Source organism: Engraulis encrasicolus, chromosome 7, assembly GCF_034702125.1.
Source record: "Engraulis encrasicolus isolate BLACKSEA-1 chromosome 7, IST_EnEncr_1.0, whole genome shotgun sequence".
In the NCBI taxonomy this organism is placed as follows: Eukaryota; Metazoa; Chordata; class Actinopteri; order Clupeiformes; family Engraulidae; genus Engraulis; species Engraulis encrasicolus.
The window spans coordinates 36684366-36700741 of NC_085863.1; the positions used below are offsets into that span (position 1 = coordinate 36684366).

The following is a 16376-nucleotide window of genomic DNA, read 5'->3' on the forward strand; positions in this document are numbered from 1 at the left end:
ATCAAGACATTTGAGGATGCCATATGAGACCATGGAAACTGATCAGCTTGTTGAAAAAAATAATCTATCAACCAAGCATATTACCGTTTCAGTGAACCAACCGATTTATTGTTGACAATGTAACAGCCCAAACATGTTTGCTGACAAAAAATAACACTGTGCCATGTAAAAGACAAATGGAGCATACACATGCTGTACATACTGTAACATTATACTGTGTACATTCGCGCACTGTAACAGCTCTAAAGTTCAATGTAGCTTCAGCAGTATATCAAAATTTACTAGAACACATGCCTGTTCCAGTCATCACAACACTTAAAATACCGTAGGTTATAAAACATTGTTTGCAACTAAGGCTTTGGTAGAGTTAGAGCCACTTTTTTTCAATGTGCGTTCAGACAAACAAAAAAGAATTCAAGACAATATAATACAAAACAAACTCACTCAGATAATAAAAGCTGTAGGCCTATCAGGAAATCAGAAATTCAACAACAATGCTTTCTTTCCATTACCACAGCTTTCCATTACTAACTTTTCATAAATGTCAACATACAGTACTTCAGTGTCTTTTTAAATGTAAGACATAGCAGTTAAGTCTTTCTTCCTGCTATCCATTGGCCTTTTAAATTCAACAAAACACTTCTCTTATCATAATAGTTATGGCAGCATTCTATAACCTGGCTCTCCAGGTTTAGCATTCTTATCCACTTGAAACACCCAACACATTTTTTGTACTGTAACAAACAGGCAGTGCGTATTGTTGTAACATGTGACATAACACAAGTGCATAAACAACTGTATAAATAACTTAAATATATATAAAGCATAAATAAGTCAGCTTAGCACCTCTCATTTTGACTTGTACTTGGGCACTTGAGTGCCGCTGGTGGGGTTGCTCCAGTCGTCCGCCTCAGGCCCCGTCTGGTAGTGTCGCAATGCCGACTTGTTGAAGACGGGAAGACGCTCGAACGACTCACTCGACAGTGCCTGGAGATATTCATATCACAACAACAGAGACATATGTTAACATAAATTGTGCACTCAATATTAGATTAAGAAAACTGTATTACTACCATCATCTGCCAGGTACTGTAAGTTGTTAGATGATACTGTATGGTTATCTTCAGAATTTGTTCTTTGTTCAGAGCTTTCTGAGATCCTGGCCATTCTTAGGGATGCTATTTCGAGTATTAAAAAGCCTTTAATGTAAATGTAACATGTAAATACACCCATGCCCCCATTAGAAAGACCAGGATATTGGAAAAGGGCAAACACAAAAGTGCTACATTGTCAGATACTGACAAGTCAAGGGTAGTGTGAACAATACCACTACATGGTGAAATTAAAAGGAATTATTCTTTATGCAAATTCAAGTAATTAACACTCAATTACAGTGTATCTTACAGAACCTTGTCATAGTGAGAACCACTCTACAGTAGAAAGATATTTGTCAAAATTGTCCTTTTTTTAAGCAAATGTGAGTAATTCACATTCAATTTTCAATGTATCTTACAGAGCCTGGTCATAGTCAAAAACGCTCTCTACCACAAGGATATTTATCACCTTTAGGTATATGACTGCATCTGTCCCAACTCCCTCCATGGAGTAAAGATTCAGGTCGCCCTGGAAGTAGCGTGCATAGAGCCTGGAGATAGGCAGGCCGTAGCCAAATCCAGCCTGAACAAGTACAGTAGAGTACAGTAACTTTATTAATCACGATGGAAATCAAGGTGTCCAGCAGCATACACAAATACACAAAGCAATATAATACATTGCACGACAGATTAAACATACTGTATAACACCCACTTGCAAACATTCAGCAATTAGGCAGATCACACACACACACACACACACACACACACACACACACACACACACACACACACACACACACACACACACCCCTGCAGCAGAGATGGAAAATAATAGGATGCCAGAGTGAGTCAGCATGACAGAGCTGTATGACACAGAGGGCAAGAGCAGCCACTTAATCCATATTCAGAATCCCATTGCACAGTCCAGAGGAAATCTACACTTGGTTGGTCATTACAATCAACTGGAGAGTAATTTGCTAACATACAAACAACATGTGCACATAAACATACACAAAATGCACGCTGGCATGCATGTTTAACCTTTTTGAAAAACCTTTCTGACAATAATTGAAGGACAGTAACAATGTATGAGTTGGGTGCTATTTTACTTGGATATTTATGTTTAATGAGTGAATAGTGTCCAAATAGAAGTCCAAATTCTCTCACCAGAGGTGCTGCTGTATGGGTGGTCTCTAGATTGGGAGTGGGCGCAGAAGAGTACATGTAGTTAAACAGACGGTCAATTTTCCTCAGGGGAACTCCACCACCCGAATCACTGATCTGGAGAGAGAGAGAGAGAGCGAGAAGAGAGAGGGAGGGAGGGAGATAGAGTCAGAAAGGGGCTAGACACAGAGACAGTGTTGGCAACACTTTTATCAAAAGCCACCAAAAAGTGTGTTGGCAACAAAGGTGAATTAATACAAAACGATGAACTTTTAGTGTTTTACTCCATGACCATATCCTTACTTTTGTGCAAATATACAGTATAAACTACAAATCATTACCTCAGCTAGACCTATTGTCAGTGAAGTGGTGCTAACCTTTATTGACAGGTCCTCCTTCCCCAAGGTCACGAGACATTTGACTGGAGGGAGCCCTCTGCTGTTGTCCTCGTGTAACTCCACCGTGGCCCTCATGGAGTTCTGTCCACACACACACACACACACACACACACACACACACACACACACACACACACACACACACACACAGCCCAAAATATTAAGCACAAATTCTAATAACCATGTCAGAGAGGCCCCATCTACCGCCTTTTGAAAAATGAATAAACTAATAAACATTAACTCTCTCTGCCCTGAAATGATGTAGCATTTTCCTCCCATTTCCCTCTATTGTACCCATAGAACATACTGCCGCTTAGTTTGTGACATTTACTCAGTCACTTTTTTCCAAATGGTTTCCCCACTGAAGTACCTTAAAAAGTTCAAAGAGCATGTGGAAGAGATGAGAAGGAACGTAGACCACCTGCACAGGCTTATCTTCTGCCCTACCTGGGGTGCAAACGGGAGATGAGAACAATCATTAAAACGCCAAAAAAAGGTACAGAGGGTAATCATTTTTCCATCACCAGCCAAAATGGCTAGTAGATGCTTATTTTACAAGCCAAACATATACTCTCAAATGGGTCATAGTAGGTTGGTCTTTTCTACCAGCCAAACTGAAATTTCACCAGCATTTGGCCGATTGGCTGGTGTTTATTTAGAACTCTGTATATGTCGTAAACTTATGACCAACTGCTTTCCAGTGACGATATTTGTTACTCTGTAATTATCGTCTCCAGATTCCACAATATAAGCACATGAACCTATATGTACTATATGTAGCTACCAGTAAATAATTCAGAGGACAAAAACACTTACTGTTGAATTCTTTAACCTTCAGTTGTGGTGCCATCATGTAATATTGCTCACAAAGCATTTTGGCTACGTCATATGCATCTGACAAAGACAAGAGAACATGAACAATAGTCAAGGAGCACACATGAACATAAACACATATACACAGATATGCTGTATTGATTCCCATGTTATACCATACACTCTATGGTATAACATGGGAATCAATAATGATATGGTCTAATAACGTTTAAGAGATGAAATGACTGCAAACGTAGTTGTCATTTTTTGTCAGCTTATTACCAACATAAAGCTGTTGAAAAATTCTTTCCCAGGATAAAAAATTGGTAACCATTTAGCATTTACTGTATGTCTGCAGTACTCTTTACAATGCACAACAAACTTTTGCACAATTGTCTAAATGACATAGACATGCATTGCAATCAGTAATAAAAAATAATTTAAACCAGTTTATTTAAGCATTGCAATTGTATTGCGAACAACATGTTACGTCATTACAAATGTAAAGCACGTACATAAAGGCATATATATTGAAGCGAAATATCAGCAATGCAATGCAACACAAAATGTTGCATTGAATCCTTATTCGGCATGGAGGACATGGATACAGTACCTTTGACAACTTCTGTCACGTGGCAGGCCGGGTCAATACCACCTATGTGTTTTGGATGGGCCGCAGTATCGCCAAACAGCAGTGCTGCCAAAGACAGTGATGATTTATAGTTAGGCCTACACTTACAAGTGATTTGTGGGTCATCTAGAGGTCATTGTTCATCTTTTCTGAAGATTTAGTATAGATTAAATCAATAGGTCCAGCATAATGTTGCAAATAATCAGACAGACAGACAAACAGTCAGACAGTTAGACCGACAAAAACACAAAAAGCCTCTATCCAGGAGGTGGAGTAATATTCTCCAAAAATTATAACAGAATTATACACAAAAACAGAAAGTTATACAAAATGCCCAAAGACAATTGGCGCAGTACGGCAGCCTCCAGAGCTGGTGTGTGAATGTGGATAGTTGTGATAGTTGTGATACTGCGCTATATAAATGCATATGGTATTGCATTGTATTGTATAAGAAACCATCCCCTTACATTATATACAATATATGAAAATCTATTATTCTGACAGGACATATTCAAATCTTTAGTGTGTGATTAGTCTCATTAACAGGCAACAAACAAGGTTTCTTGTCAGAGAGGCTTGCAGCCTTTACAAGATCAGTACAGTGGTGCACACAGCCACCCATGCCATGTTTTCAGCTGTCAAACAGAGGACCAAATGGGCTAACTAACTCACTGTGCTGGTTCATCAGCATCCTGAAGGAGATGCGGTTGGTGTAGAAGCGGTCCAGGAAGTACTGTACATTGTTGCTGATGAAGGGATCGAAGCCGTGCGCTTCCTTATACTCGATCACCCCCTGGGCCACCGTGGGCACCACGTCATTGTGCCGGCTACGTATCCTGTTCAGGGTGTCCAGGAAACTGAGGGAAACGATAGTGAATGAGTAATCAACCGACTATTAGGACGAGAGCCAGGTCCACTACTGAGGATGTTTTTGCTGCCCTTTTCACTATAATTTCCTGTTATCTTTATATCTTAGTCATTATAAGTTGATAGGGACCAGTGGACCACCCCCAAATTGTACCGGTTTGGTCTTAGGGCCTAAAAAAGAGCCTATTTAGGAATATCTGCTGACAGAGTTACATAACTGAAAACATGAAGTTACAGCATTAATGGTCAAATGATCCTAAAATGTTGCATGGTCTATCTTGACACATTGGTGAAACTAGCAGGAAAACATTCTAAGGAGTGGACCTGGGTCCCGGCCTATATGACATCACCTGAGACATACACTATATCATTTTTATAATAGCAATGTGTGTGTCCTTTACATACTCGTTGAGTGTGCGACCACTTTCTGGGCTTTGGTCTTCAAATTGCAGCACTTCCTCAAAACTCTGAATGTACCTGAGGTGAAGAGCATAAGAAAAGAAACAATGAAAATGGTTGTATAACTTCAATTTTAGAGGTTTATTTTCTTAAAGTGTGTACCGTCTTTTATTCACTAGTATGTATGAAATGTGTGTAATGAAGTATGGCACATTTAAATACCACGTAATTGAAAGTCAAGTGAAGAGGATTTTTTTCCTTTACTTTGGGGAGATTCAGTCACAAAATTATACTGATGCTTTTGTTTAGAATGGATGTTGGAACTGACCATGATCCTGTTCCAATATGACTAACAACTATTTGGAAGGTCTAACAATGATGAAAATCAACTGATTCATGGTTGTACAAATATACATCAAAAATGTAAGCTATACCCATATGCTTATACTTGGTATCTACAACTGATTCTGATCTTCGACTCACCATGTCTGCACTCGTTTGAGTGAAGGTTGATTGACTAGGCTGCTTGGCAATAGTGTGACCTCCCGCAAGGTGTTGGCTATTCGAACTGCCAGCTCTTTCCTTAGAAACATATAGGAAGTCTTCTCACAAGCATTTTCTCTACCTAAAATTAAAATGCAGAGTAGAGTATCATTTACTGATCCCAGGGGGAAATTAAGGAGTCAAGTAGCATACACACATAAACATATGAGACATTACACACAAGACATTACACACATCATTACACATATATTACCATATATAGCTCACTATTACATACAGCCAAAGGCAGGTCTCTCTCTCTCTCTCTCTCTCTCTCTCTCTCTCTCTCTCTCTCTCTCTCTCTCTCTCTCTCACACACACACACACACACACACACACACACACACACACACACACAAAGTTACAGAGTGTCCAAAGAAAAGTGTATTTTGTTTGAATGATTATCACATGTGCCTTAGCTAAATCATGTTGGCACAGAGCAGCCCAAGACAAAGTGACCAACAAAGTTTCCAGGCATGTCAGAGGTCACTGTGCATATCCAACGGGGAAAAGCCAGGGTGAAGTATCCATTGTATTCATCGAAAAAAAGGTGTGTTTTTGTAGGCTACGTTTCTATCTGTAAAGTTGGAAATACAATTGTGCAGGGTTAATGCAGTCAATGCATGTCACACCTGGGTTCATATCCAATAAGTTGGGGGGTTGGGGTATGTACACAATACACACACACGCCTCACCCTATGTTTATGTACCGGTATGTGCGCACGTGCCACTATGTATGACTGTGGCCATAACAATACCTATTCTTGAATTTAACAATTCCTTTCCGAGTTTAAACGTACGGAAACAATCTTGGTTCCTGCCAGTTCTGCTATTTTTAGCTGAGAGGGATCAGTTGACCTTTAAAAGGCGCGCGCGCAAGAGCGCGCATACCGAAAGGGGATCTCTGTTTACCTTCAGCCTGCTATGCTAGTCAGAGAACCAAACTATGTAGTCAACTACATATTACAGTTTGTTATGTGCTGTTGTTGCGTATATTTCAGCACATTTCCACATGCAGCTGTACCAACCCACCATTTAATTGAAACGTCCTATCTGTCCGCATTCGTTCGTCTCCTTTCAAAGCTGTCTTTCACTCGCAAGTTTTAGGGGTGCCTTTCAGTGTGGGAGAACAACAGCTTGCTTGCTACTTACCAAAATCGAGAAACTGCTGGATGGACATTGGCGAGGGTGAAAACCTGGAGTAGTGTTCGATTTTCGCGTTGACATTTTTCATCAAAATGTTTATTAATCTCATAATTGCAATTTGTGAACTGGTGGCCTTCTACGACGAGTTTAAGTTCCTGTCGGATCAACAAGCGTTGTCTTTGCAGTCCTTATATGATCATGATGCAGCCTCCTTGCGAGTAATAAAGTAGTAATACGTTGTGGAAATATGTTGTCATCGTCTTCCTCTACTTTATTGTAGTTAGTTAATCGAGTGCTGCACACACACGAGACTAATCCTGTACACGTGACCCTGCAACTGTATGACCAGCGCGACTATTGGTCAACGGCACACCCATAACAGCTTCCCACAAGCCCAGTTGTAAGTTCAGTTGACACTGACAGTTGTAGTCGTGATATAGGCTATCAATAGCCACATGTAGGGTAATTTATGTTCTTATCAAAACCACACGAGTTTTCTACTTTCTCTGTGTTCATTTGGTAACGTGCTCATGCATAAGCTCCGAGTCGACTTTAATTTGGCAACTTGTGATCTGCGGTAATGTTGCACCTGCGCCAAATGTTTAGTCTGGCATAGATCTAACCTAGAGTGTGACCTGACCACTTAGAAGTTGCCTATGCAGGATCCGAATAGAAATATCATGTTGGAAGACATCATGTTAAGCAGCCAGAGGGCGCGAGAGGGCAGCTGTTGAGGGAACCGCAACGCAGTGGGTGAAGCAGTGAGAGTAATAAGGGATGGGGAAGAGGTGAGGGGATTGGTGTGGAGAGGTAAAAACTAAATACGTGCTTTATAGATATCAGCCACATTTTACGTCTTGGAACAACAATAGCCTAATAATAACAACAACAAGAACAACAACAATAATAATAATAACAAAAATAATAGCCTACTCTTTATCTACTGCGCCTTTCAAAATGCAAAGGACAATACAGGAAATATAATAAGAAAACAGCAAATAATAGTAATAATAATAATGTGATGATGATGATGATGAATATTTTTCAAAATCCTCAAATAACTTTAAAAATAGCCTATTATTGGAAAGTCAGGGTGAAAAGATGCCTCTTGGGCATAAACACACAACGCATACATACTATGCCAGATGTGGGTATTTCTTCTGATCAGCATTCTGGCACGCCACACCTGTGCCGATAGCCTGTGGATCAAGGGCCATGTCCCCAGATGAGATCAAAAAGTCAGTGTCATTGCCCTCTTACGCAGTCCATCTCACGAGACAGAGGTGCAGGCCCTGAAGAATGATCTCCCTAATTACATACCGTAAACATGTGGATGTGCATGCTCGCCCACACTGGTAGTCACACACACACACACACACACACACACACACACACACACACACACACACACACACACACACACACACACACACCCCCCCCCACACACACACACACACACAGAGTGTAGGAGTCTTTGTGATGTTCTTTGAATGACTCAGGGTAATTGTCGGGAAGCGCTATTAAGCACTAAAACACAAGGGGAGAAAACTCAAAGTCCAAAGTCCAAACAAGTTTCACAGAGGTAGAACGATATTTTATTGCTGCATGAATGCAAACTGAGTACATCTTTCATGAGACTCTTGTGAAATGTTTAAAAAAACTAAAAAGTAACGTAAAGTAAAAATTGTTATAAAACAGTTCATGATATGTTTCATTATTTAGTATCTAAAGTGGGTATTTTATACAGTCATAAATATGGTATCATAATATTATGAACAGTAATTGTGTTTTTTTCCCATTAAATACAATATATTCATTATGCACAATAATACAATTTTAAGTTACATAAATGCAATGTATAAAAAGGTTTCTTTTAATTGTGGTAACACAGACACAGAATTTAATACTTTATGGGTCTGGTTGTTACAACACATTTTGGCCACACACACACAGACACACTTTTATCTCTATCTTGTCATCTCTCATATCACTTCCGGTCCAGCTGTTGTGGTCAGGATCATCTTGTCATTCTGTGCGTTGTCATTCTCGTGTTTGTCCAGGTCAAGTGGCTCGTAGGTACGACGGTACAACAGACGGTTCACCAAGGTAACGATGAACATCTCCACGATCATCAGCTGTTGGCTTATCACTACAACACCACCACAGAAAATGATGCAGAAGGCATGTCAGTTACATGTGATCTGTCTATCTGCTTGGTCTCAATGGGAAAAAGATCATCTGACTACGTTTTTGCCGGCCCGCCCAAACATTCCTCAAAGTACTTTTTGAGAGGAGATGTTAACAAACGGTGTTAATATTCAAGTTGACCCAGACAGTGTCTTCCAGACTTTGACATTTTCCTCCCCGAAACATCCTTTGAATTATCCACAGTAATGTTTCTCAATTGGGGTTCTACAGCCCCCCAGGAGGTGTTACAGAGGTCTGGGGGTGTGGGGTGAGATGGTTGAGATGGATACAGCTCAGAGGTGGGTTGCTGAGTTGCCATTGGGGGGGGGGGGGGGGGGTTGCATGGGGGAACATTGGCAGGCTTATGATGTGGCGTTGGGAGGCTTATGATGAGGTCTAGGGGCATTTGTTCAGGTTGGCAAAAGTGAAGTGAATGTGGAATGGCACCAGCCAGGTAGGTCTGTCTCGGTTTGCCATGAGCTGCGTGTTAACACTATCACTATCAATGCAACATTCATAGAGAGCAAAAATCTATCAAACTCACGGGCGCCTCGGGCGATGGATGAGAAGGGGGGAGAGCAGGCGATGCTCCCGTCCAGAGCCAGGATGCTGATGATGGAAGCCTGTAGCTGGCTCAGCACCAACACCAGCTGGGCAGGGCAAACACAGCAGTTAGGCACATGTGTCGATCACAATCCACATTTCATATCAAGAGAAGGATCACATCTTATTTTTTTTAAAGATTAGGTTTGTTGCATAATGTTGGTACCATACTGCCCTTCAAAAGCAAAGTGCAGTAATATAAATAAGTATTTTGTCAAAACTGAGTTTAGACTGAAAATGTCCTTCCTTATACCTTTATATTGTGCCAAAGCCTTATGGTCCAAATGTGTCCCGTTTTAGGGATATTGCTATGTCACATCTGCAGTAACTACCAAGCTAACACCAAGCCTTCGAAGGCTTTTTTGTTAGTTTCAATGTTGTCTTAGGTTGTGATAGGCCACCGCTCATCTGTTTAGAAGGTGCTTTGCAGACATCAGGCATTAACCATCATGAAGCAGAGCACAAACAGTTCAAAATTAAATCCATATTTCTTAATTATATAAACACACTCATGTCAAAATCCTCGTTTAAACCTGATGGTTGCAATGCATTTAAAGTATATATCCAAAACAGTTCTCTTTTTATACAGTTAGTTTCAATGTTGACACACAGTAGTTACGGCACTGTGACTTCGTAGGGCAGTATAGTTGATAATCATACAGTACATTTTAAGTGAAACTGAGAGGTTCATATTCTGGACAAGTGCTACAGTAATCCACAGAGTAAATTAATCGAATACGTAAATATAGCCCAATAGTCATTTACTGTGAAAATATGTCAACAAGGAGTGGAGATTTTTTCCAATTTAGTGCATAGGCTCACAAATTAACGAGTTTCTCATAACATCCACTGTGTGTAAAGACTGTGTGCAAAGCACGTGCCTCAGACTAACCTGGTACATGGCATACTTTGGGATGATCTTGAGGGTCCTCAGAGTGGTCCTCAGGTGCATGAACATGATGGCAACAGGCCACAGGGCGGTGATGGTCAGGACGCCTATGAAAGGGTTAATCCAGATGGCAGCACCCGTGATCTCCAGCTAAATGCAGAGGAGCAGATCGAACAATGTTATTAGCCTCTGTATGTGCCCCGCTCCTCCAGCAGTATGCTTTATTGACTACTATTGTGACACTGCAGAGTATTTAGCAATACGTTATGACTTGGTCATTGAGATTCTGGGAACAAACACTGTATAAAAGGGCCGTGTCTAAGTTCACTAAGAGGTGTGCACTGACGTTGTAACAAACACATAGAACGTAGAAAATACTCTCTATGAACAAACATCTTTATGCCTATTACTATGTTACTTATATATCGTGAAGGGTGTCTTGACTGTATTCGTGATAGATGGTGGAATTCGTACATCAGACAGGTCAAAGTTGCCGTTACTCCAGAGCACAATAGAGAATATGGAGAGGACCGTCTTTAGAATGGCATACTGCAAGGAGCCCAGCTTTAACAGGAAAAGGGTCCGCCTGAGAGAGAAAAAAGCAAAACAAATACAAGCATTACGCATTACATACCCCGGTCTAGAAGGGTTTACATCTCTGTCCTGCTTTTTACACATTTTAATTCAAGTTGGCAGTCCAGTCAGCGGCACGAGGCCATGAACAAAAACAAAGTCATATAAAGAAGAAGCACAAGGCAAATGTTTTTTAGGAATTATTATAACAAGTCATGGCAGGTTGTTATGACTATCCACTAACTGGTATGAGTATGACTATGGCTACCAAGTATTACTGTATTCCTGTACTGTAAGACACTGTATTGTAAAGGAAAAAAAAAATGTTTAAAAGTTGGTAAAATCTTAAAACACCTTCAGTGTTGCTTCTAGTCAGGCCAGGAGCAATACAAATATCGTTTCTGAGCTCAGGAAAAATCGTGAACTCCTCCCATTTTGTCAGGAAGCAAACAACCAGTAACAAACAAAGGGAGGCTGGTTAACCATGCCGTTTGGGAAATGTTAATTATTATGCTCTTGGTCAGACTAAGTCTCGAAGATATTTGAAAGTCGATGATAATCGGGCTGATGCTCAACTGCTCTGGCTCCGTGGCCCTGACTGGTATGGAGGACATGGGAGCACGCTGGCAGTAGCTTACCGTATGTGGCAGACAGGAGCAGCAGCAGAAGCAGTAGGTCATGATATTAATAATACTAATACTAATACTAATACTAATACTAATACTACTACTACTAATAATAATAATAATAACAATAACAATAATAATGCTTGTTATTATCATTATTATTATTATTATCATTATTATTATTATTATTATTAAGAAGAAGGAGGAGGAGGAGGAGAAGAGGAGGGATAGTAGGCTACCGTGTGATGGGCGCGTGCGGTAGGCAGGGGCAGCAGCAGCAGCAGGGCCCGGTGCTGATCCTCAGGGTCTTATCAGCTGAGCGCCTCAGGAAGGCCTCGTCACCACCCACCTCCTCAATCATCATCTTCAGGAACTTATACACCACCACCGCAAAATAACTGGGAAATAATACAAACAAATACATGGTTGAAAGAATCTCTTTCTCTTAGCCTGATAAACCAGACTAAATGTGGATGTCTAATTTAGTCTGGCCTCGATGCGTAATACATCCGAAGATTGTTGATGAGAACAACCTTCCCTCAAAACCCTGCCCGCTTTGATTCAAAACACATCTTTGCGTTGGAATTGGTTTGCCAGATTCATGGCATTCTGGCTTCATTGAATCATTATGCGAGGCCAGACCCACTCGTAGACAAAACATTTTGCCGTCCAGCGGGTGGCGCTGGTTCACCAGGCTATCTTTCTCTGTCTCTCTCACAAACACACCCCCCCCTCTCTCTCTTTCTGGTTAGGCTAAGTATCACTAGAAATTATTACTCATTCAAGTGTAATTTGTGTGTCATTGCAACCTGTAGGCAGTTTAAAAAAAATGCAAGTAAAAAAAATGCAAGTTCTTCCTCTGAACTGACTACCTTTACAGAGCTGCACAAACAGACTCCTTTTACTGATGATAACAACAAATTAAAGCAAAGCATTTAATTATAGTTACTGTTGGCTGTGTCCAAAGTGTCTACATAATACTTACGAATTTGAAGTCATGTCAGTAAACATGGTGGACCTTGGGATCCACATGCCAAGGCAGGACATGGTGGCAATGACCTGAGGGACAAAGAGGGGACACGCTTTACAAACGTCTTCAAATTCAAGGCCAACGACTCACTGTAAGTATGTAGCCTAATAAACGTGTGATGGAACATATGCTTATCTTTTTTTAGACATTACGGTATTGTAATTCACAGTGCCGCCTTTTAGTATCGAAACCCTTGAAATGCACATAATGGGACATATCGCCAGACAACAGGGGAAGAATTTATGATAGCATTCTGCAGAAGTTGGTGAAAATAGGGAAAAAACAGGTCTGGTCTACATTTTGCCCATTTAGTGTTGCCTTTCATTCTTCTGTCAGACCAGCCATACCTTCTCTTGACTCCCAGTATATGCTTCTTTGGCTCCGGTACTAAGGTGATCTGTTTTTGTTTTCCTTCTACTCCTCTTCCTCCTCCTCCTCCTCATATTTGCCTTCCTCCTCCATATCCCACATTATTTATCTTCCTCCTCCTTTCCTGCACCTCCCCCTCATTCACCAGGTCTAACATCTACGGACCTGAAGGTCAACTTTGAACAGTTTTGAGTAGTTGACTCAACAAGCACCCCATGTTAAACACTACACAAAGCAGTGTGTTTTGGGTGGAGACCAAGGCAGACCCTATTGCTTAACAAATGTCATGAAAGTCAACACTTGATGTTTGTATAAGAGAACACGTGCACAACACAGTTCTTTTAAGAATGTCTTGATCAGATCAGGTCAGATGAAGTCATAGTAGAGCTTTTTGGTAATGCACACAAACAGCATGTTTGTATACTCTGCAAAAGAGTCATCAAGGAGAAGAACACCCTACCAAAAATCAAGCATGGTGTCTGATCCATAATATTATGTCACTGCTTTGTTGCACCTGGTATTGGAGGCCTTGACCATATCACATTGCCATACCTACCGGTGCTGCTCCATTGACCCATATGACGGTCATCCTCTTGGGAGAGGGCACTTTCTTGAACACATACACACACTCCTCCAGGTACACCAGGAGCGATACGGTAGCCATGAAGGTCAGAATAGAGTACAGCACCGTTCCAAACATATCTAGCTCTACAGAGGGGAAAAGAGAGAGGATGATGAGTACAATGATGGCCTAATTATGATGGTCATGATGAAGAAGATGATGATGGTAACGATGATGCTGTTGATGATGAGGGTTATGATGATGGTGGTGGTGATGATGATGATGATGATGATGATAATGATGTTGATGATGATGATGGTGTGAGGAAGGCACTATCAATGTTATTTCAGCTGTTTTGTGCAGACTGGTTTGCATGTGATAGTAGATGCTGGCACAAAACGTTCCAAAATAAGGACTATACACAGAAGACTCTGAGGTGTATGCCAAGTTTTTCATGCTAAGCACAGGCAATTGAGCCAAGCAGTCCATGCAGCAATCGAGCAATTGAATGTCCAATGGGCCATACACTTTCAAGAATGTCCACATGACTCATTCAGCAAATGTGGGTTGCAATTATACACAGACAAAACGCCAGACAAATATAAAGCATAATAGAATGCACATCTGTTGTAAGTCTTTCCTGATGCCATCCATCTAACAGTGGGGATTTTTGGGGTAGGGTAGCCAGTGGTGGAGTTGGCCAAGTGTTTTTTTTTTCTAAAGAAACATTTATTCTGAGAGGCTGCTTTTAATGATTTACCTTGAAATAGTGTCCTTCTGCAGCTTAGTGAAAACTTTGTAAATCAGTGTTGTGTTCAGCATTTGGTATATCAGACCAATATTTTAATTACAGAAAACAACATCCAAATTAGACATAGTAAATGAGTACATGTTGTGCCTGTGTAATTGTAAAGTCAGGTAGGATAGGTTACTGACAGAAACATTAACACAGATCAGAGGCTAGCACAATCATGAATATTTTACACAGGGCTGTCACCAATTGCCGCTCATAGGCTACACTCTAATAGGCTACATCTTTTAAATTAGGCTACTGTCCTCTCTTTCCCAGCAATGTTATTGTTCACCATATCAATGAGTAATCATCAGCAAGTGGACAGATAATGAATATGGGTCACTCACGGTTTATGACATCAATGGCCAGCGGTGGTTCCTGCAAACAGCTGGGATCGATGGTGGTGTTTAAATCCTCCATTGTAACCAAAAGTGCGTAAAACGATGATGTAGAAGTGAAAGGAAAACGCGCGAGCGCACAGGTAAGCTAAAATTCCAAAAGTTCACTTTTAGTCAATGTAGCCACTTAAAATTCGAGTAACACGGTCGTTCCTTCTTCGGGCGAGCTACTGACTGAATGTCCGAATGAAGATGAGGTAGACTAGAGGTCTGACTGACCATTGTGCATTTTTTTTTAAATCACGGACGTCTTTCATCTGTGGCCAAGGCTTGATTGCGCAAAGTGTTCTATTCTACCGGTGACCAGATGGCCCTGTAGTCTTCCCTACCCACGCGTGACTCATTTTGAAAAATGACGGTATAAATACACCTGCCTATGCCACATCGTCTATAAGATGGGTGTTTCGTCCCTGGGTTAATATTGAAAACTAATTCGGCCTGCTCTGTCGTGAGAGTGAACTTTGCCAGCTTTACGGTGAGGTCGTTTCCGTTCAGTAATCTTGATGTGGGAGAGTTGAAGTGAAGCCATAACCACAATTAAGGCTAAGTGTAAAACTGCAACGTTTTTTCTTAATTTTGAGGTGTGTAGCCTATCTATGTGGGGGTAGGGGTGAATTGTTGTCCATGTTTTAAATGTAAGGGTTAAATAAAACATAAATCAAGTAAAATCAAAGTGAGCCATTACAAAGTGTGTGTGTGTGTGTGTGTGTGTGTGTGTGTGTGTGTGTGTGTGTGTGTGTGTGTGTGTGCGTACGTGTGTGTGCGTACGTGTATGTGTGCGTACGTGCTTGTGTGTGTGTGTGTGTGTGTGTGTGTGTGTGTGTGTGTGTGTGTGTGTGTGTGTGTGTGTGTGTGTGTGTGTGTGTTTCGTGTAGACTATGTATGTTTTTGCCACATAATGAAGCAAATCATCTTTAGAATGCCACTTGTTGACAGCTAATGTATACTGTATACCAGGAGTGCAACCATCCACTGGGCCATTTTAAAGGGGTTCAGACAATGGGAAAGAGGCTTTGCCTGCCTTTTTATGTGTCTTGCTTTCTCTCGTCTCACTAAAACCATTCCAGATGCACATGCACACCTTCTGCCGTCAGTCCAGATGCGGTCAGACAGCTCTTGAGCAGAGGGTGTTCTTTTCTCTTTCACATGCCAAGGCTATGTAAATGAACAGATGTGCCCTTGTCTAGATCTCTATCATCATCATCCACAAACCTTGCTCATGTTTAGCTGGTCACTTTTTCCAGAAGTAAAGGCAAGTGCATGCAAACATTTGAGCGCCTCGTGAGTGA

At 41.0% G+C, this 16376-nt stretch overlaps 2 protein-coding genes across 2 annotated transcripts; both read right to left on the bottom strand.

Annotated features, from left to right (window-relative positions):
- Positions 1-80: 80 nt before the first annotated feature.
- On the bottom strand, positions 81-7401 carry pdk3b (pyruvate dehydrogenase kinase, isozyme 3b). The gene is made up of 11 exons (XM_063203389.1): positions 7064-7401; positions 5852-5993; positions 5375-5446; positions 4775-4959; positions 4085-4168; positions 3475-3552; positions 3029-3105; positions 2638-2739; positions 2264-2377; positions 1564-1677; positions 81-987 (listed from the first exon to the last, which is right to left on the bottom strand). The coding sequence occupies exons 1-11, from the start codon at positions 7164-7166 to the stop codon at positions 850-852; spliced, it is 1209 nt and encodes a 402-aa protein (XP_063059459.1). The 5' UTR covers positions 7167-7401; the 3' UTR covers positions 81-849.
- A 1262-nt stretch (positions 7402-8663) lies between these two features.
- On the bottom strand, positions 8664-15385 carry LOC134452144 (organic solute transporter subunit alpha-like). The gene is made up of 8 exons (XM_063202502.1): positions 15037-15385; positions 13891-14042; positions 12921-12994; positions 12175-12333; positions 11211-11322; positions 10740-10886; positions 9789-9894; positions 8664-9206 (listed from the first exon to the last, which is right to left on the bottom strand). The coding sequence occupies exons 1-8, from the start codon at positions 15107-15109 to the stop codon at positions 9040-9042; spliced, it is 990 nt and encodes a 329-aa protein (XP_063058572.1). The 5' UTR covers positions 15110-15385; the 3' UTR covers positions 8664-9039.
- Positions 15386-16376: the final 991 nt, after the last annotated feature.

Excerpts from the sequence above, each read along its gene's own strand:
- LOC134452144 (XM_063202502.1), bottom strand. The coding sequence starts at position 15,109 with ATGGAGGATTTAAACACCACCATCGATCCCAGCTGTTTGCAGGAACCA. Across the intron at positions 10,887-11,210 it reads GCAACTTTGACCTGTCTGAT|CTGGAGATCACGGGTGCTGC; the intron begins GTACGAATTCCA and ends CTCTGCATTTAG. Across the intron at positions 9,207-9,788 it reads ATCCATCGCCCGAGGCGCCC|TGATAAGCCAACAGCTGATG; the intron begins GTGAGTTTGATA and ends GTGGTGTTGTAG.
- pdk3b (XM_063203389.1), bottom strand. The coding sequence starts at position 7,166 with ATGAGATTAATAAACATTTTGATGAAAAATGTCAACGCGAAAATCGAA. Across the intron at positions 3,553-4,084 it reads CGTGACAGAAGTTGTCAAAG|ATGCATATGACGTAGCCAAA; the intron begins GTACTGTATCCA and ends TGTCTTTGTCAG. Across the intron at positions 3,106-3,474 it reads GAAGGTTAAAGAATTCAACA|GTAGGGCAGAAGATAAGCCT; the intron begins GTAAGTGTTTTT and ends TTTGCACCCCAG.